The sequence below is a fragment of the Rutidosis leptorrhynchoides genome, chromosome 1 (assembly GCF_046630445.1).
Source record: "Rutidosis leptorrhynchoides isolate AG116_Rl617_1_P2 chromosome 1, CSIRO_AGI_Rlap_v1, whole genome shotgun sequence".
Classification (NCBI taxonomy): Eukaryota; Viridiplantae; Streptophyta; class Magnoliopsida; order Asterales; family Asteraceae; genus Rutidosis; species Rutidosis leptorrhynchoides.
In genome coordinates, this window is record NC_092333.1 from 53236168 (window position 1) to 53258367 (window position 22200).

Consider the following 22200-nt stretch of genomic DNA (forward strand, 5'->3'; position numbering starts at 1 on the left):
AAGTCAATTTCAAACTCGTTACCCAAAATGTTTATCGTACACCCCCGGTAATATATGTCGGCACTCAATAGTTTCCCGTTGGCCACTTCAATGGTATAAGTGGTATCTAGTGGGAGTGGTGGAGTGCTAAAAGAATGAATCAAAGTCTTGGATACAAAGCATTTATCGGCACCCGAATCGAATAAACAAGTAACATAAGTGTTGTTTAGAAGAAACGTACCCGTGACTAATTCATTATCATCTCGGGCTTCCTCGGTGTTGATGTTGAAAGCTCGGCCGCGCGTATTGGGGTTATCTTTCCTCTTCAGGCATGCATTTCTATAATGGCCTGTTTGGCCACATTCATAACAAGTGCCCGTTTTTGGTGCATTGGGCCCCTTTCGAGCGATGGGGGCAACACTTTTACACTCATTGGCCTTATGACCAACTCCTTGGCACCGGTGACAAATTAACTTGCCACATTCACCAAAGTGATGTTTGTTGCATTTGTTGCAAAGAGGTAGGTTCCCGGCATAACCCTTATTGCCGTCGGAGGTGTAAGGCTTCTTAGCAAAGTTGTTGTTGCTTGATTAGGAGGGTTCCCACTTTCTTTTGTTGCCGCCCGATTTATCCTCGGCTTTAGGTGCCGGAACTATGATTTCGTCAACCGTTTCGATCAATTGGTGGGCCATGTTCAAAGCTTGTTGTAGGTTAGCGGGTTTGGATGACATCACCCCTTGTTTGATGCTATTTGGAAGACCATACATATAAAGTTCGACCCTTTGAGATTCGGGGTTCACGAGGTTTGGACACATCAGGGATAGTTCGGCGAATCGTTGATTATAGGCCTTGAGATCGTTTCCGACCGCCTCTAAGGTTCTTAGCTCTTGTTCGAGCTTTCGGGTTTCTTCGCGAGGGAAATATTCGACAATCATCTTTTCCCTCAAGTCGGCCCAAGAGAGGGCGTGAGCTTCATCGGTACCCACCGATTGTACATAGGTGTTCCATCACGTGAGGGCGATACCGGCAAAGGTGTGGGTGGAATATTTGACTTTATCTTGGTCTCGATAATCGCTTATGCTAAAAACGGCTTCCGTTTGTTCGAACCATCGAGTGAGTACAACCAGTCTCCCGGTTCCATCAAAAGTGTGAGGTTTGCACCCCATGAAGGCTTTGTAGGAGCACCCTTCGCTTGAGTTACCGGCCCCTTGATTGTTGTTGTTGTGGTTGTTGTTATTGTTGGAGGAGTGATCGGCCATGGCCGCTTCCACGGCGGTGGCTATCATTCGTTGTAGAGCTTGTTCGGGAGTCTCATGGCGTGGCACACGACGAGGAGGCATTGTTCCTTCAAAACACAAGAATACCGTTGATTAGTATTTTCAATAATACTAATCATGATATGGAAATAGGATAGAGAGAAAAATTTTCCTTGACTCGCCTTAAATTCTTTGTGTCATAATGTCGGAACTTTCATATGAGTCACCGTAATATAATCCCGGAAATTATATTACCCTAATTCATATGTGCATCCGACATTACTTCACTAAGTCAAGGTAGCGCGTCAATCAAATTAAACAACGTGAGATTAAGATGAAATAAAAGTAGATATGAGTAGAAACGTTCGAGTATAATGCACAAGTAGTCAAGTAATTCCTACTTCAAGTCTATATGCTGGTTGTAGTCTAGACTCACTAATGTACCCTATGACTCGGGGTTGACACCAATGAACTCTAAATCCCTACAACCAACGCTCTGATACCATCTGTAGCGACCCGAAAAAATCGTCATTGACGGCGCCGTCTACTTAGGTCCCGTTACGTGGTCATAAGTCTTTAAAACAACGTTTGAACAAAAGTATGTCGCATTCATTTCAAAAGTAAAGATGTTTCAAGGTTTACAAGGTAGTTTGACAACTAGTTACATAACAAAGTTTAAAGTACAATTTAAACATATGCGACACAAATGAAAGTAGCCAAAAGACGCTCCACGTATGCATGTTTACTCGACATCCAAGCAAGTATCAAAAGAAATGAGCGGAAGCATGTATCACACAAATGTTCAAGGACCTGAGAAAAACATAGAAATCTGTCAACGAAAACGTTGGTGAAATCATAGGTTTGAATAAGTAAGTACAAGTGAACCACAAGATTTGCAACAATGAATTAATAGTAATACATTCCAAAAGTTTGTTTCACGAGCACCCAATTATCAATACTTAACATTCCTTCCATAGAACCCCATCACAATAGTGTTAGAACATACACTGTTTCTCGAAAATATATTTCATTCGTAAACGGTAGCGAACCGTTTAAATGAGGGTTTGTCAAACCCATATGGCCATATAACATAAGTTCTCGCTTACACCCGGCAAGTGTAACTAATGATAATCGAATTGAGGATTTTTGTTCAAACTCGTATGTAGAATGTTTGTTTTCCTGTACTTGTGTTCACTTAGTAAAAAGAAACGTTTATGTTTTCTCATCCCAAATGTAAGTGCAAAAGAGTAAAAGTGGGACTATGATCTCACCTTGAGCGCAAGAGCAAATAAGTACTTCGACGAGTAACGTGTGCAAAGAACAATGCTAGTCTTGACCTAAACAAATAGGTTGTATCAATAACGATAGTCACGATTGGTCAAAGATGTTCAATTAGTCATATGGCTCATTAAGACTCGATCATAATAGCATGTGAATCAAATTGTCATGTTTCATGCAAGGTACAAGTATAAAAGCATGTTAGAACGATTGCAGAAACATTTGGTTAAGTTTGATTAAAAGTCAACTTAGGTCGGGTCAAAGTCAACGAAAAAGTCAACACGTTCGGGTCGGGTCCCGAACTATTTTTTTGAGGTTTTTAATCATATATGAGCATGTTAGAACAAGTTACATGTGAATCGGAGGTCCATAGTATAGCAAACATTTTCCGTAAAATGATCAGCGAAGACAGAAGCCTGCCAGTGTATCTGGACGGCGTCCAGATTGTCTGGACGGCGTCCAGCTTTGAAGGCTGAGACGGCGTCCAAAGATCTGGACGGCGTCCAGCTTTGAAAACTGGGACGACGTCCAAGGATCTGGATGGCGTCCAGGTCCGTATTCAAGTCTGATGCAGAAAACTCCTAAGTGCACGAACCAAAAACCAAACTAACACATTTTATGATCCGCAAACAACCAAAACATGTATCTTATATCATCGGAAAGGTATTTTGACGAGGAAAATGAATAGACACATTTCAACGAGTAATTCAACACTTACAACAACCCAAAACCGCATTAAACGTTCATAATCAAAGGTTCAAGTTCTAAAAACGCATTTCATGATTCGGGCAACCAATTTACATGTATGATATGCCATTTCGAAGGTAATCAAACACACATTGCAACAAAACACTTATCAACAATATTTCATACCATTTGATACATCAAAAGTTCATATAAAGCTTATCAAACCCTAACCAAAATCTCAAAACCAATAATCATGTTAATGTAAGGTTTTCATGTCAATCAACACACCAAAACGAAGCTAATGAAGTAACTAACACTTTGAACACACAACCATTAACATCTAAACACATTTCATCATCCAAAATCAAAGATTTAGCAAGCTCTTTTTCAAGTTCATGCTAGTTATGTCAATTCACAAGATCGAGCATACAAATCACATATACGACATCACAATGAGCCATAGACACTAATTAACACACCTTTAAGTCAAGAACACTAAAATTATGAAATTTAGAGTTTTTAGAAAGTTACCCAATCGAGATGAAATTAGTATCAAAACGTAGAGAATGAAGAGAGGATTCCAAATATGTAATTTGTTTTGATGTTAGCCTCCAAAATCGGATTTAGATGATGAATTAAGGATTGAATGTTGAGAGGATTTGGAAGTAGTAAAAGATGAGGATGAAAATGAATGGATGAAAGGGGTTTGACCCTTTGACCTAGTCAAGGGTTTGATCCCTTGTCAAGTTTAGTCCCTCAACTTTCGTTCGGGTGCGTGAATTACCTAAACGAGATAATTTAAAACGCGTATTAACAGGAGATGTTATAGTCATATAACAGACTTTAAATAATTAAACGGAAAAGTAAACGAAAAAAGGCGGGATGTTACATTACTTTCCCATGAGTTCGAGATGAAAGATCTTGGTGGTGCTAGGCAAATACTTGGCATGAGTATTGTGCGTGATCGTGTGAAGGGTACTCTATACTTGTCTCAATCCAAATATATTGAGAAAGTTATAGAGAGGTTCAATATGGAGAATTCAAAGGCTCGTTCTATGCCTTTGGGTAGTACGATTAAGTTATCGAAAAGTCAATCACCAAATACGGTAAAATACAAAATGGATATGGAAAAGGTTCCATATGCATCGGCCGTGGGTAGTATTATGTATGCCATCGTTTGTACAAGACCCGATATTGCTCAAGCAGTGGGAGTTGTAAGTCGTTATATGTCTAATCCGGGGAAAGAGCATTGGGAAGCGGTCAAATGGTTGCTTCGTTATTTGAAAGGTACTTCTAATATGGGATTGTGTTTCTCCAAAAACAATCTCATACTTAGGGGTTATGCGGATGCTGATTCGGGTGGATGTGATGATTCGGGGAAAAGCACTACGGGTTATGTTTTCACAATAGGGAAGACGACAGTTAGTTGGATGTCTCGACTACAAAAGAGTGTTGCTTTATCAACCACCGAAGCCGAATATATGGCTATTGCAGAAGCTTCTAAAGAGCTTGTTTGGTTGAAAAACTTCTTAGGTGAGTTGGGTAAAAGACAAGACTATTGCGTCTTGAATTGTGATAATCAAAGTGCGGTTCATCTTGGGAAGAATCCGGTGTTTCATAGTCGTACGAAACACATCAAGATAAGGTATCATTTTATTCGACAACATATAAATGATGGTACTTTATTATTGGAGAAAATCCTTGGTACGAAGAATCCTGCTGATATGTTTACTAAGGTTGTTACGACAGAGAAATTGAGGTATTGCATTACCTCAATTGGTCTTCTAATGAATTGATGAGAGAAGACCCCAACTAGAGAATTAGAGAGTTAATGTTTCAATTCTAACAAGTAGTGTTGTGACAATCGCTCCAAATCCATATGGACGAACACGTCATTCATTGATTTCATTGCGAGGTATTTGACCTCTATGTGATACGTTTTGTAACATTGCATTCGTTTGAAAAGGTATTTCATAAATGAATATATAAATTCCAGGTTTTTTTACATCTGATGATTCCTACGTATAGACAATCACCATTTAAATGGTTTACAATAATACATCTGTTGACAATACAGTCAAAATAAGATACATGGTAATGGTTTGATGAATGCAAGTTTCTTGTATATAGCATGTATGACTCCAAGCACATAACTTGTATCACGTATGAGCAAACAGCGGAAGACTTCTAGAAACCTGAGAATAAACATGCTTCAAGTGTCAACACAAAGGTTGGTGAGTTCATAGTTTTAATATTACACATAATCCGTATATCAATGTGGATTACAAAAGTTCAGTTGTTTTATTCAAAACGTTTATCATTATGTTTTAAATAAAAGGTGGATCACAAGATTTCAGTTGTTTCATCCAAAACGTTTATCAATCGGTTCTACAAAGTTGAGCACCCTGGTAACTAAACTTTAACGTATATATAATTTGTACCCTTTGTATAATCATCTTAATAATACACGCAAACCAACGTGTACGCTTCTCAAATAGCATACGTCCGTTAAAAGGCTAGTGCTCTAGCTCGGACGGGGATATCAAGCCCTATGGATCCATATACTACTACTCGCGCCCACCAGTTCTTATAACTGGCAGTTACTAGTTACCAAAGCTAAGGGATTTTCGGTTTAAACTCAGTGTAGAATTTAGTATGTACTTGTATCCATTGCGTTTAAAATAAAGTGCATGTATTCTCAGGCCAAAAATATATATTGCAAAAGCAATTAAAAAAGGGATCAATGAAACTCACACATATAAATATTGTATATCGGTTAATAAAGCATTTGCATGTATTCTCAGCCCAAAAATGTAGAGAGTAAAAGGGATCATATGAAACTCACTCAAATCAGTTTTAGTTTTTGTATTCATTTTATAAAACAGCGCATGTATTCTCAGTCCCAAAAATATATATAAAAAGGGAGTAATGAAACTCACTGTCTAATATTGATATACAATATTGCAGGAAAGCACGTAGACGCATCGGAGATGATAAACACGAGGTTTGATTCACAAAAAATACCCCCGAACATTACCCATAACCTCCTTGGCAATAACCCATAATTTCCTTAGCTCTAGCTTGCTCGAAAACTCATTTTGAAAATTACTTGGACAGCACTCCGTCGTAATATTTGATGTACATTATTATTTTTGTATCGCAAAAATAATAACACTAATAATAAAAAATAAATAATAAGATTAATAATAATCTTATTAATAATAATAATAATAATAATAATAATAATAATATAAATAATAAATAAAATAAATACGGAGTAATATGTATCTGTGTGTTTTTTTTTTTTCTTTACTCGGCAGAAAATGTTGCAATTTATAGAACCTGGCCTGAAATCTGGAGTCATGCGACTCGCATGGAAATGGCCTTCTGGCCATGCGACTCGCATGAGGACCAGGGACAGCTCACATTGTTTTGGCTCCTAGCTTGTCGACATAATATAAAATAAATATAAATATAATATATATAATTTAAATTAATTAATTATATATTATATTAAATTCACGTGCATAGTTGACTTGTAATTTTTGTTCCGATAAGTCGTACGTTGTCACTCGACTTATGTCCCGGTTCCGGTTTTTCGAACGCCCTTTCGTACGCTGAGAAAACTTGTACTTTACGTTTCGTGAATCGTACCTTTGTCAAAATATAGTCTTAAATCATCCATAAAATATACCACTGTAGCAAAGTTACTGTAGCAAAGTCAATTTTTACTGTAGCAATTCACTGTAGCAAAGTCAATTTCACTGTAGCAAATAGTGATTTTCAAAAACACTGTAGCATTTTGGGTACTGTAGCAATTTGAAATGTTACTATCGTTTACTAAATAACTTGAAATTATATATATGTATATATCTTTTTAATATATATAAATCAGTTTTTAAATACACATTGGAAGTTATTTATAAATAAATTTTAATAATAAATATTTCAACTTATCATATATATTCAAATAGATATTTAAACCAATAAGTTTAATGTACGGTATCAAATAATTAATACATTGTTACCTTTTCAAGTTATAGTATATATGTATCTATTTACATATAATTGTTCGCGAATCGTCGAAAACAACCGAAAGGTATTTAAATATATAAAAGTAGTTCAAAAATTTTGAGATTCAGTTTTACAGACTTTGCTTATCGTGTCGAAAATGTTAATCATACAAAGATTAAGTTTAAATTTGGTCAGAAATTTCCGGGTCATCACAAGTGTTGAAGACCTTGTATCGAAAGTCTGCTCATCCGAAGTATGTGTTGAGTGTGTGTGTCCCAAATGGAGTTTGGCGGTATAATGGTGGTTTAACGTTCTTGGTTAGATCGTTGATATTTTGGGTTGACGAAGGTTGGGTTTGTTCAAAGTCTACAAGTGGAAGATTGTTGGAGATATGGAGAACTTTAAACAATTAGAGGGAAGATTCCAGGAAACTCACACGAAACTTCCACGAAGTTGTTAGGAAACTCACATGTATCTTCCACGAAGTTGTTAGAAAACTCACATGTAGCTTCCACGAAGTTGTGAGGAAATTCACATGTAGCTTCCACGAAGCTGTCAGGAAACTCACATGTAGCCTCCATGAAGCTGTCAGGAAACTCACATGAAGATTCAAGGAATTGTTTTTAGCTTACTCCTTAAATCATTCTATAAATAGACCCTCTTGTAACTCATTGTAAACACACCACAAATATTCAGTAAATACATTCTCTAGTTGGTCCGTGGACTAAAGCAATCACAACGATTGCATATAACCACGTTATCTCTTGTGTCGATTTACATTTCTTGCATTTATAATCTTTCGTTCATTAAGTGGGTTAGTAATCTTGTAGAATTACTATCGGTGAGTGATCTTGTTGAATCACTTGCGTTGTTTTGGGTCCTAATATCCTTACATTATCAGACCATTTGTAGTGGTTCAAAGAAACGCCAAGCAACGCAGACGTGGCAGCAAAGAAACGCCACAATGTCACGTATCGGTGCGTTTCTTTCACGCGTTTCTGAGTCGTTTGTTGGAATGAGACGCAACAAGTAACGGCCGTTTCTTTGTTTTTATTATTTTAAATATATTATTTTTATCTCTTTTTAATACTTACTCAATTATATTTTAACACATCATCACGATACTCCTAACGAACATCAAAATCAACACCAAAAACCAACACCACCACTACTCCACCTAAAAAAAAACATGTTCTAGTCACTAAAAAGTGCAAAAAACAAGAAACACGAGTAAAAAATGCCACTCACCATTACGAGTGGTCTCAACGAGGCCTAATGGTTATGCATTTTGATGTAAAAGTCTTATGTTTATGGTTGAATCACACTTTTAGGGTGAGAATGGTTATGCATTTTGATGTAAAAGTCTTATGTTTATGGTTGAATCACACTTTTAGGGTGAGTAGAGAAAGGTCGAAAACAATTACGAAAACACGTGAATTGTACATTTTTTTTTTTTCATTTATTACTCATTCAACGGAGGACTCGGGTCCCTCCTCCTAAACCCATTTGACATTCAAGAACGGATACACACCACCTTTATTCAACATAAATTTACTTCTGGGGTTAAGTTGTTTATCAAATGAATTTTGAAAGTTGGTTGTTCAATAAAAGAATGTAACCAAATGATTATAAACTCGCGCTGATAGAATGATGTGAAGAAATGATAACACAATCCATTAATTAAGAATGATCAAGAACCGGGATTTCAATTTCATGACTATATACATGAACAGTGGTCAAAATATGTTAAATTGACTTGTTATTTGGAATGGATTGTAAAAGGCAAATCAATCAATCAATCAAGAATGAAATATAGGAAGTCGAAAGAACTCACGATAGTCTAATCTAAATCACACAGTCACTCCACTCATAAGTCATAACACAAACTACCTGAACAAAACACCCACCCTTTTATTTTATTTTATTTTATTTTATTTTATTTTATAATCAGTCTATCCACTAGTAATCAACGGCAGTCCATGGCTGTACCTCACGGCAACGACGATGTGTTTATGATTATCAATTGCGTAAATAATCACGACCCTAACCCTAACCCTAACCCTAACCCTAACCCTCATCAATCTGATGATATTATCATCATATCAACATCAAATGTTCACAATTGGGACTTATCTTCAATCCTCCAACACAGAAGTATTAAAATTAAAACTCATAAAAACAGGCAAGTTCGTTTGTTTGTTTACTTCTCATACAATATGGTGAAGTGATCACCTTATGTTTTCTTGTTTATTTGTTTGCCTTTTTACAGGCTAATTGAACAGTCATCCTATTTCCATGGACTCCTTTCAGGCAATTTCAGGTCATTCACCATCTTATACTCTTATTTAGCCTAGGGTTTATATTTATACATACATATATTTGTGCTTTAATTAGTAGTCCAGTAAACTGTTTAAGTGCTACGCAATATGCATCAGTAGTGTGTACACACAAATAATAGACAACAGTCTTCTTGTAATTGCTTTGCCATAGTGGTGATTTTGCATTTAACATGTATATCAAGAGAATATAAAGTAATAGTCATAGTCATTATATTTACACAAAAATTATGACATGATTATTCAGATCAATTTATTTTTTTAATACAGTTAAAAAGAAAAGTAATAGTTATATGCTAGTACACCCGAAAGTAATCGTTGCAACTTCCGTCCAATAATAAGTGTCCTGTTTGACTTTTCAAGGTCTTACTTCTACAATTTTGACTTTCAATATTTTTGTTTGTGTTATATAATATTTGATGATACTTATATCCTTGAAAACACATTTTAAAACCGAATCCATTCATATAAGTTTCATCAAATACTACATAACACAAATAAAAATATTTGAAGTCAAAATTTTGAAAGTAAGACTTTAAAAAGTCAAATAGGACACTTATTATGGGACGGAGGGAGTACTAAGTATTTGATAGGATCTAAGGAGTATGTTATAGTCTAGTCGTTGCTGGCTAAGATATATTCTTGCTGCATGTTAATAACCTACTCACTCTATTTGTGACAAATTTGATCTTCAAAGAGTTATATATGCTATAATAATGTCAAAAGGTAACTCTTTATAGTAGAATGTAGCCAGCATTGTTTTGCCACCCTACTCATGGTTATCGTAAGACATGTTTACTTAGCCTTTTATATGGTTCGGTTGCATATCAGCATGTGTCATTTTATTTAAGTATGAGTCATTTTTATATAGTTCGGTTACATTTTGTATTTGTTATCAGTGATCCAGATGTTGAAGTCTTAGTTCGGTGGAATCAGTCAACATTTTTGAGTCTCTTGGCTTTGATATTTGGTTCTCCGGTGGAGGTCACCTCGGAAAATTTTCTTTCTATATTTGAGGTATGAATGTGATTATTTTCCAGGCAACTAAGATATTTTCTGCCTTTATAGTTGCTTTTCTTTTTACCTTATCATACTTTATGCTTACATCATCCCCTTTTTGTCTTCCCCTTAATTGGAGTGTTAGACATTGATATTAAAACTCGTAGCACTAGCGGAACAAAGTAAAATATTATTTCTAGCGGTGTTGGCTTACTTGCAATTATCTTATACTCAGCCCAAGGATTGCCAAACCAAGACCTTTGAATGAAGACTTATATGAATTAGTCTGTTGTTTACACGGGTGAGGGTATTATAAATACTCTCGGTTTTGAGAGGAGTCAGATATGATTTTAGTGTGTTTTTTGTGAGTCGGCTGTAAAGCTTGGGCAGTAAGATTGCATATGATCGTGCATCTTCTCTTATTGTTATCTTCTACATTTGAATCAATTGATTAAAAGTTCCATTTCCACTATACAAGTTTTTAATCACTGTTCTTCTCACTACTACATAATCAATTACATATCTCATCCATATCAATGGTTCTATTGTCACTTACCCTATCCTCTCCAACAATGGTGGATTCCGATCAAACCTTCATCACCACCCATTTCCAAGAACAAATTGATGTTCATGATGTAAAAATAAAGCAGCTATCTTCTCAAATGAAGGAGATGACCACCACCGTTCTTTCCATAAAGAAACTTCTTAGTGAACTCCCAAAATTAATAGAGATGATGATTGTTACTGGACTTCAAAATCAAGGAAATAACCCACCACGAGGTTGTTCCTCACCTTACTCTTCCATACGAAAATCAGAAGATTTCCTTCATGGAATTCTTAAATATATTGAGAAGATGATTGCTGTTGGAATCTCGAACTAAGAAAAATTAATTAGCTGCTAGTTTTTTTTTCGAATAAGTAATTGCATTCTCCAGTCACTTTGCAGTTGCCGGCAGTTGCCGCTTCTGTTACTCTAACAATCCAATAGTAATGTTTTTTTTGGCTTTTAGATGAAGAACTAAACGTTTTATTTTCATTCATTAAAAAAACTAGTAAGTTTTAGTCACATTGAGTAATGAATGATGTAGATAAGCATACGATTAGAGATTGACTAGCCGAAAGTTGTTGCAGTAACAGAGGAGATGGGTGGCATCAGAAGAACATAACTCGATATTTGATAGCCATAAAATGAAACGCTCAACATCCTTTTCCCAATTCAACTGATGTAATAACCAACAATTCGCCACAACAAAAAATAACATGTTATATTTACAAAACGATCAAGAGTGAAAAATAAAACACACACCACGAGCGATGAATACAACCAAACCAAGCTCATATTCCTTATTTCACATCAATTACAAATAATTGAAAACAATAATGGTTAATTAGAAAATAAATAAATAAAAAATAACAGCTAAAGAAAATTAACAATAATAATAGCTAAACAAGTATGGTTAATTATATGCACTTACGAAAGGGTTATCAACATATTGACAACAATTTGCAAAAGAAAACAAAAGAAAAATTACGTACACACAATAATATAATAGTAATAATGATAATAAAATAAACCTTATGTTTTCCTTGAGACAATTGTTCAGTATGCAAGACCAATAAGCAGATAACTCTTTAGTTCCTTCAGCTACCATTTGACATTTGTTTCTTTAGCACCAAACTTGATCACTTTTTCCTTTTCTTCCGGTCCATAATTGAATTGAATTTTTTGAATTAAATTGAATTTTTTGAATTGAATTCAATTTAAGAAATTCAATATTATTCAATTTAATTTATTATACAAAATTCAATTATATTGTGGATCGAAGCAAAGGAAAATGCAGTCAAGTTTGGTGCCAAAGAAACAAATGTTAATAGTAGTTGAAGGAAGTAAGAGTTATCAGCTAATTGGCCCTGCATACTGAACCACCGTCTAAAAAAATATCAACTTTATTTTATTTTTATTATTATTATTGTATGTGTGCGATTTTTCTTTTGCTTTTCTTTTTGCTGATTGTTTTGTCGATATGTTGAAGAACAGTGCATATAATTAACCATACTTGTTTAGCTTATTTTTCTTTAGCTATTATTTTTGTTTTGTTTTATTTTCTAATTAACCTTACTTGATTTGAATTATTTGTAAATGTTGCGTTCTTGGGGGTATGAGCTTGCTTTGGTTGTATTCATCGCTCGTGGTGTGTGTGTTTTATTTTTCACTCTTTTGTTGATCTTGTAAATATAACATGTGTTCATTTGGTAATATAACATGTGTTAAGAACAATGATTAATAACTTGTAGAATGGATATGGAACTTTTATTCAAATATAGAAGATAACAATAAGAGAAGATGCACAATCATCGGCAATCTTTCTGCCCTAGCTTTACAGCCGATTCACAAAACACACACTAAAATCATGATCCTCCTCTCACCCTAACCTACAATATTTATAATACCCTCACACGTATAAACAACACACTAATTTATACGAGTCTTCATTCATGGGCTTGGGTTGGCAATCCTTTGGCTGAATACTGAATGTAATGGACCGTTCTATATAACATATCCATAGATTCCCAAAAATATATTTAACATGTTACACAGTTTGTATAGGGTATGATAGTGTTTTTTTTTTTTTTTTTGGGCAGGGTGCACTTTATTTTGGCATGGATACGATTCTCTCTGATTGTAAGATGTGGCTGATTAAGACGATATCAGATAACAAAGTTCCTTTGATACAACTTAACGATCTTGTCAATATCTGGGAATTCGGGTCTGAAAATGGTGAGTCTACTGCTAAGAAGCAGGTTTCTTCTAGTACATTATGCACATGCAAGTATAAAAAAGCAACTCTGTATCTTTAAGAACTTAGACTACCTGGATGGCTAGATTCCAGTATCCAATTGATATTGATACTTCGATAGAAATGATAAGCTGAAGTATTATGCATTGCAGTGAACTATCTTCATGAACTATGTACAAGTTACCTTGCAAAGAACTTTGTACGTATATTACTTGACTTGACTCAATATAATTCAACAATTTTCTTCTTAAATGATATTCTTTGAGATTAATTTAATTTAGTGATGTTAACAACTCAGACAATAGGGCTGGTTTGTTCGCCTAGTTTAAAAAGTAAAGCCTCATTTAATCAATCATCTTGAACTACTTATATTGATTGATTGAAGAAGGCTTGTTTGTGCAGATGTGGACCATATCTCAAAGCTCTTTTGGTGATGTCCCACTTGATTTGTTGCTTTCTACTGTAAAGCATCCCCATTTGACTGTTGATAGGTTGGTTTATATTTGCAATGATCTTACTGTTTCAAAGTATATACACTTACGTTACTGATATTTTCAGCGAAAGACATCTTTGTGCTTCGCTTCTGGCTTGGATTGCTGCTAACAAACAACGGTATGATGAAGATACATGTATCAACCTTCTAAAGCAGGTACATAGTAACAGCTTAATAAATTTTAGAAACACGTATGGTGTTTATTATTGTTTCACTCTTGCTTATTGGTTCTGTTCTGCTAGTTGATTATCTGACCAGTTTTGTATACAGCATTTGATCCCAGGCTATCAATTTGCTTTCATGAGCTCAAAATAGTCTTCTGCTCTCTACATTTTAACATATTTGTTGACAATGTGCATCTTTTATGAATTATAATTTATAACCATTGTCTTTGAGTTCCCTTTTCTTCTTTATTTCTTGTTTCATTTATAATTTAGAGTTTCCTTTTGCGGTTACCTTTTTACATGATCGTTAAAAACGTATTGTTTCTAATACGTGTTCACATGTAACACATCTTTTCATTTCAGTAAATAGTCCTGTTGTCTAATTGTTATCACATGCTTTGGTCGGAGAAACCATAATCAGAAGTTTTTAACACGTATCTTATTATGTTAACCTAGAAACCTTCTAAAGTGACGGCCTATTCTATCATTGTCACATGGCAAAATCATGTTGCCTACTAAAGGAACTAATGGTTGGTAGACACTCAATCTAATTTTGTAAAGTAACGTTATTGATCACTTCTGTATGATGAATGATAGCATATAGTTTTGAAAGTGAACCTGTATATGTTGACTAACATCAACCAGTGATATAATTCATTAATTCGGGGCACTATTATATGTTTCTTGATGCACCCACCTTTTCTGTGGTTTCAGATCCGTATTAGTCTTCTGCCACTGTGGTTTACTGTTGGTATGTTCAAAACTTCCCATGTTGTTTACCTATTATCTTATTTTGGTCAACGCTTATGGGAATAGTCAACTGTAGATCTGTTTGCAAGATTGATCGAATTCAATACATTTTGTAGGAAAAAACGTTTATCAGTCCTTATCCCTGCTGAAGCAACCTTTTACATATCGTGAGGATGTATTTGAAGATTGTGACTTGCTTAATTTAAAAATTCGTTTGACAGAGTTCTCTCAGGTGTGATTGGCTAGGGCTTTGTTTTGTGTTTTTAGTAGTTCATGTGGTTATAAAATATATCATCATCATTCATCCACAAATTGTTAATTTGTTGAAATGACCTGATATATGCTAATAATATATATCAATCTTCAACCTTCATAAATTTGTGCATGCTATATGAAAACGGTGGGAAATGTAACATTCAGTAAAACAACTGTCTAATAATGTGCAAAGACTTGTAAAAGTCTCAGTCAAACACCCCACACCCAACCCGATGATCAACTATTATAAGTTTATGGTTCTGACATCGGGGAAATATATAGAAATCAAATTACCATCAAAGTCGTCACAATACAATGTTGCAGCTGTTTCACTATTTAGAAAAAGGGATGATATGCTTTACTTTAGTGGTAACATTATTGGTTGCAATTCTACTCCATTATATATATATATTTATATATATATATATATATATATATATATATATATATATATATATATATATATATATATATATATATATATATATATATATATATATATTTGTGTGTTCCTAATTATTGCCTAATGTAAACATTCTCTTGTTTTCAGAAATTGGATCTCTCGGGTTGTCCGCAGATAAAACCGACGACTCTTCACCTGTCCGCACTTACATATTCTCCTGGCATCGAACCACTGTTGAGAAAAAGAATTGAGCAACTAGTTATCAATCATGACCATATTGCTGTTAAAAATGCATGGGAAATGTGCCAGATGTCAACATTTGAAGCAGTGAATGAGATAGATATTTCAAATTGTCCCATGCTACATCTCGAAGTTGCTATCGAGTGGTTCAGCAAGTTGTTTCCATCTTTAAGAACATTTAAGGCAACTAATCATTTGAATTTCAGAACAACAAAATTGTTGCAGTTGGTGAAGAGTTGTCCTTTACTTTGTGATATTAACTTGGCTGTGGATATCACTCCAATAATACCAACTCGAGTTTCAGTAGTATCCTCATTTGGGTCTGTGGACCCCAGTGGTCCACCGTTACCTGTTTCGTGGTCTTCTATGTCTAATTCATTTCCATCCAATATTTCAAAGCTAACACTCGATGGGCGGAATGATATCAGTGGTACAACCCTATTTCTATCGTTACTAGCGAACAAATTGAGAATTCATTTTATAGAAAGTTTCATGGTTATTTATTTATAAAAAAGTGCATGTTAATTAATTGTATATACTTATGCTGAGCAAAGTTTGTATAACTACAATGATGAATAAGAGATAGGCAATATGGGTGTCAAGCAGGTAGGGAAGGGGGTCAAAATGGGCATTCTTATAAAGTTTCGAAAAAATTGGGGTAGGGCGGTATCACCAGAGAACTCTTTTTAATATGGTTATAGTTTGTTTATTGTTTATTACACTGTTCATCTAAATTACTAAAGTAATTCATGAGGTTTTATTACTTTGCCCATACTGAACTGTTTGGTGCCTTTGACTCATCACATTTCTATCTATTAGAAAAATTATTATAGGATTCTTTGACCTGTTTGGGATCAGAAGTTACCCAAATAGACCCCATTCAGAAGTAACTAGGTTGAAATTTGCCACCTCTAGTAATGTTCTTCTTATGTCTATTCTTTTAAGGGCCTGTACGTAAAATTTAACTCAGATTAATAAAATCTGTTTGCTTTTGCGTTTGTTGCATCTGTCACTATTCGGTTCTTCCCGTGTCTATTCATTTAAGGGTCTATAAATGAAGTTTAACTCGGATTTGTTAAATCTGCTTTTTCATTTGTTGCATTTGTCATTATTTGGTTATATATTTTGTTCGTGTTATTTTGTGGCAGATTATGCTCTCCGAAGTATATCTGATATATGTCGTTCCTTAACGTATCTAAGCATTAGAGGGTGCATTTCCATTAGTGATACTGGTATATCTTATCTTATATGCAAATGTTTGAAGCTGAACTCGATTGTGGCATGTGACACTTTTTTTGGACAAGAATCAATTCTGGCTCTTTGTTCTTCAAATGCTGGTTGTGATCATACTTCTTCCGAACCGAATGGAAAGAACGGTCCCCGAGGTTCTAATCTTCAAATGCTGTATATCGGCGGCTGCAAAGGTCCGTTAGTCATCGCTTATCTTGTTATAATTGCTAATCTAATCTAATTATTAAGTGAATACGAATTGATATAATCGATATGTATATATTGGCCGTCTATTCACTTGTTAGCACGTGCTTAGTATATATATATATCTTAAATAAATTTTATGATATCTTTCATACATTCTGAGTTCAGATAAAAAGTTATTTTCCTGTTTAAGTAGGCATCAACATGACTTCTTTTTCCAAGCTTATGTCTCAAACGTACAAATTGAAGAATCTTTGTTTGAGGGAAACTGAAGTGGTTGATAACTGCCTTTTAAATTTCTCTGGTTCTTCATTAGAGGATCTTGATGTTTCCAATACCAAGGTATGTATATATATTGTTAATTATTAAGGAAAGCTATATTTTTTTAGGTAGTAGGTTTAGGTTTATTTTGTGGGCTTAATTAATTTATGCTTTTAAATTGTACAAGTTATGTAAACTAACCTTACCTCCTTTCCAAAGTTACTATAGGTTGATAGCACAAAATTTTTCCGTATGTTTAGTTTATCTTTTGGATTATGTGTCATCAAATGAAAAATGTGAATTTCTATTAACTCCTCTATAAGATGTTACAAATTATCATTTTGTGTTTTTGTTACCAATAAATATACATTGTTTGTTGTACTGATTTCAGGTTTCTACTGCTGCTGTGGCTCATGTTATTGCCAGAAATTCTGGTTTGAAATGTTTAAAAGCACGAGGGTGTAACAATTTGCATCTGCATGAAAGTAAAACTGAAGGGGAACTTTTTTTGGACAAAAACTTTTACTTTGACCTTGGAAAATCCTGCTGCAGATTGGAAGAAATTAGTGTTGGGTGGGGATTTTCATACTCGTCTTTAGAAGATTTGAAGCCTTCCGTTTCATTGCTTAAATCAATAGATGTTGGCTTAGGTGGATTTTTAGGCTATGATGGGCTGAAATTGCTACCTTCAATTTGTCCTTTATTGGAGTCGATAGTTCTGTATTTTCAGGTATACATGAAGTAGTATCTTTTAATGATTGAAAGAAGTTGTTGTTTTTGTAATATTCTCTATACATATATCCACACGTTTATTTATTGTGCATAGATAACATAGACTATGTATAAGCACATTTATAGTTATGTTTTGAATTTGGCAGGTGATATCTGATGATCTCATAGTAAATTTGCTGGAATCCTTAAGACACCTGAAATCATTTGTGTTGTGTCATTGTCTTGGTGAGACGTCTTCATTGATATTCAAAGTCAGTATGCCAAATTTGAGGAAATTGAGACTCGAAAGAGTATCACCATGGATGAACAATGATGATTTAATTACCCTTTGTCAGAATTGTGACAACTTAACTGAGCTCTCATTGGTGGGATGCAGACTTCTGAATTCAGGTTTGTATTCGTCATGTTTTTTTTGTTTTTGTTTTTTTTTATATAACATGTTAAGCGTATTAATAAATCGTCATGTTTTCCCTTTTGTACATGTAGAATCATTGAAGGTCATTTCAAGTGGTTGGCCAGGCTTAATCTCTATCCATCTAGAGGTTTGCAACTACTAGCACTTTCTTTGTAAATTCTGTACCAAAATAATATATATATATATATATATATATATATATATATATATATATATATATATATATATATATATATATATATATATATATATATTATTTTGGTACAGAATTTACAAAGAAAGTGCTAGTAGTTGCAAACCTCTAGATGGATAGAGATTAAGCCTGGCCAACCACTACTATTATTTGTATTATTAATTATAAAACTATTAACTATTACTTACTACTATTATTATTATTATTAGTATTATTATTATATTATTATTATGTAGGTTTATTATTACTACTATTACTAGTTGACGAGTAGGTTTGGTATTTGGCGTATGTATGTAGGTTTGTTTGTATGTATGTATGCATGCATGGTATGTACGTATTTATGGATGTATGTATATAGGTTTGGTAGTGTAGGCTTTTATGTCTACGTATGTATGTCTTGCCTATGCATGTATGTTAGGTTGTTTTTGTAGGTATATATGTTTGTTTCGACTATGTATGTATGCTTGTTTTTGTTTGTTTTGTTGGTGTATGTATGTAGGTTTGGTTTCTTGTAGGTTTGTAGCTTTGTTTATGTACGGATGTTTGTTGGCATGTATATAGGTTTACGGTTTTTTTTTTTTTTTTTTTTTTTTTTTTGTGTGTGTGTGTGTGTGTGTGGGGGGGGGGGGGCGCGTGTGTGCGTATCGTTCGGTGCACCCTGGGGTCATTATGGCTGAGGACGATCTTTCTTTGCTCCTGAGCTTGATTGGTATTCTTCTAGTTGTGTGTCTTCAGGGATGTCTACCGTAATGATGCATGAGTGGTGTCTGGTGTGTTACCGGTGGTTGGCCCCTTGCTTGCGCAACAACGCCCACCTGGCATGCCTTTCGTGTTTCTGTTTTCAAGGCCCCTTGGCTCTATTTATTGAGGCAACACCAAACGTCGATTAAGTGGCGTCTTGACTGCCGCTTAGAGCCTAAATTGATTTTCAGGCAGACTTTTAAACCCATGAAAATCTGATTCTACCATTTTCATGGCGTCTTAATTTTATTTTATTTTTATTTTCTTTTTATTTTTATTTTTATTTGTATTTTCTTTTTTATTTTTATTTTTATCCTTACTATTTTTTTTTTTTTTTCTTTCTTAGTTTTTATTTAAAAAAAAAACAAATTTCCTACTTTTTGGCCGGAGGTCCACTCGGAAGCAATCTCTTTATCCGTCGAATAAAGACAGTGATGACTTTCTCTACTTTTCTGGGTGGTGAAATGACCTGTTTTTATTCTCGGGTAGGGGAAGGATTGTCTACATCTCACCTCCCCCATACACCACTCAAGTGGTATTGGGTTTTGTTATTGTTGTTATTGTTGTATATATATATATATATATATATATATATATATATAGGGGTAGGATCAAGAGGGAAGTAACCAATCGGGGGAAAGCGGGGGAGGCAAAAACTTTTTTTTTTTTTTTTTTTTTTGAAAAAACTTTGTTCACGAACATTATAGATGAGATGAAAATATGAACATTTAGTAGAGACACTTTGTGATAAATGTTTTTATTTTGGCGGGAAAACGCTCGAAGAAGTAATATATAACAATTATCGTGTTTTTCGAGCGTATGTTGAGGTTTTAGCTATTGTGGTTTAGATATTAGGGTTTATAGGGTTTAGATATTAGGGTTTATAGGGTTTAGATATTAGGGTTTAGAAATTTAGGGTTTAGGGTTTAGATTTAGGATTTAGATTGAGTTTTTAACACGAACGGTTTAGAGTTTAGGGTTTAGGGTTTAGGGTTTAGGGTTTGGTGTTTTGGGTTTATGGAATAAACCCAAAACACCAAACCCTAAACCCTAAACTCTAAATCGGGCTAAATTTTACTTCACAAAACATGGAAAAAAAACGTTCATATTCTTCACGAACAATATTATCTTGAATGTTATTTTTGTCGATCGTTTTTCCGCCTAAATAATGACATTCATCACGAAGTGTCTCTTCTAAATGTTCATATTTTCGTGTGATCTTGATGCCGGAAAAAAAAAATTCCAAAAAAACGAAAAAAAAAAAAAAAAATTTTGCTTCCCCCCGCTTCCCCCGATTGGTTACTTCCCCATTGATCCTGCCCCTATATATATATATATATATATATATATATATATATATATATATATATATATATATATATATATATATATATATATATATATATATATATATATATATATAAACAAATTAGTTTCATAAAAATTGTTGATTTATTTCTGCAAATAGTAGAAACGATAAAGATCTTAATACTTTTCTAGGAGTGTGGAGAAATCACCAGCGACGGCGTTGCGCCTCTTTTTGATTGTCGTGCTCTTGAAGATGTCTTGTTGCGCCACAATGTGAGCCTTCTGCACTATATATAATTATATATGTATATAGCAACAACAATATCAAATATCAAATAATAATAATAATTGTAGCCTTATATATTAATTATTAACGAATTTGGAAATCATTACAATTCCGTCGCAAATATCTATTTATAGGACCTTCCGCTAACTATAACTTTTATAATTTTAATTGCAGGGTTCTGGGATTCAGAAATGCTTTATAAGGGATGCTGTCACAAAGGTATATGTGGGGCCCCCTATTTATCACCATCATCTTTTTCTATGCTATATTATATTATAGTATGGATATTTTACGTGTGGTTATGTTAAATACAGTTGCCAATGCTTCGAAAAATCACCCTCGACATATGTGATTCAGAGGATCGAGATTTTGACAATCCAGTGGTAAGACACTAAACTTTAAAAAAATTTATATATACGTTTCAACCTAACGTACCTGAAGTACTGAACAGTGTGTGCTCGTGTTGAAGATAGAATAACATATGAGTTTTATCATATGGCTAATAATTATTATTTCCTTCTAGGTTCTAATAGGAATAATATGAGATCTGTTGTTGACTTGTTGGTTTTCAGTTTGAAGATAGGCAGTTTTTAAGCTATGTGAAAATCTCAAGATGTAAAACTCCTCGGAGATGCACTTTCAATCTGCAACATGTTGGGGGTTCCAGGTCGGCACACAAGGAAACTTTGGTTCTTGTTTGGGATAGCAAACACCTGACCAAAACTCTAGTGAGGGAAAGAATCTAGCATGCATTTTCAGAGAAAAAATGTAAGATAATTCAAGCCTGCCTCGCCAATATTACGTGGAAACCCAGCTAGAAGAGTGCTCTATCAACTGCGTCTTTATTCTCAGTTCATTGATCCATTATTCCTGGCCGTTGACATATCTTGTAATGCTCTTCTTCTGTTCTATATCTGTATTATTTGGTGAGAACCTGATAGGTTCATGTTTAAAGGTGTTTGTGTCTTTTATTTGTATCGTTACGAATTGGATTCTGTGTATATTTATGTGCTATAACATGTAACAAAATGCTAAAAATAGAAACTTTATGCTAAAGAGGATTACAAATAACGGGTCCAAAACCCGGACCCGAACCGGCCGGATCGCCATTTAGTTACTAACTAGCGGGTAAATGTGTTTCCTCATGGGTATTCGGGTCCCCATTTACTTACGAACTT

General features: G+C 34.3%; 1 protein-coding gene across 1 annotated transcript; it reads left to right on the forward strand.

The window, feature by feature from the left end:
• The first annotated feature begins 8178 nt into the window (after positions 1-8178).
• LOC139869431 (BTB/POZ domain-containing protein FBL11-like) lies at positions 8179-22119 on the forward strand. The gene is made up of 20 exons (XM_071857769.1): positions 8179-8243; positions 9166-9396; positions 9484-9534; positions 10450-10567; positions 13193-13328; positions 13500-13546; positions 13750-13838; positions 13906-13996; positions 14719-14755; positions 14871-14986; positions 15560-16082; positions 16801-17076; positions 17283-17428; positions 17739-18077; positions 18226-18469; positions 18566-18621; positions 20929-21009; positions 21197-21241; positions 21337-21405; positions 21595-22119. Exons 1-20 carry the CDS (start codon positions 8179-8181, stop codon positions 21766-21768), a joined length of 2934 nt encoding a protein of 977 aa, XP_071713870.1. The 3' UTR covers positions 21769-22119.
• Positions 22120-22200: the final 81 nt, after the last annotated feature.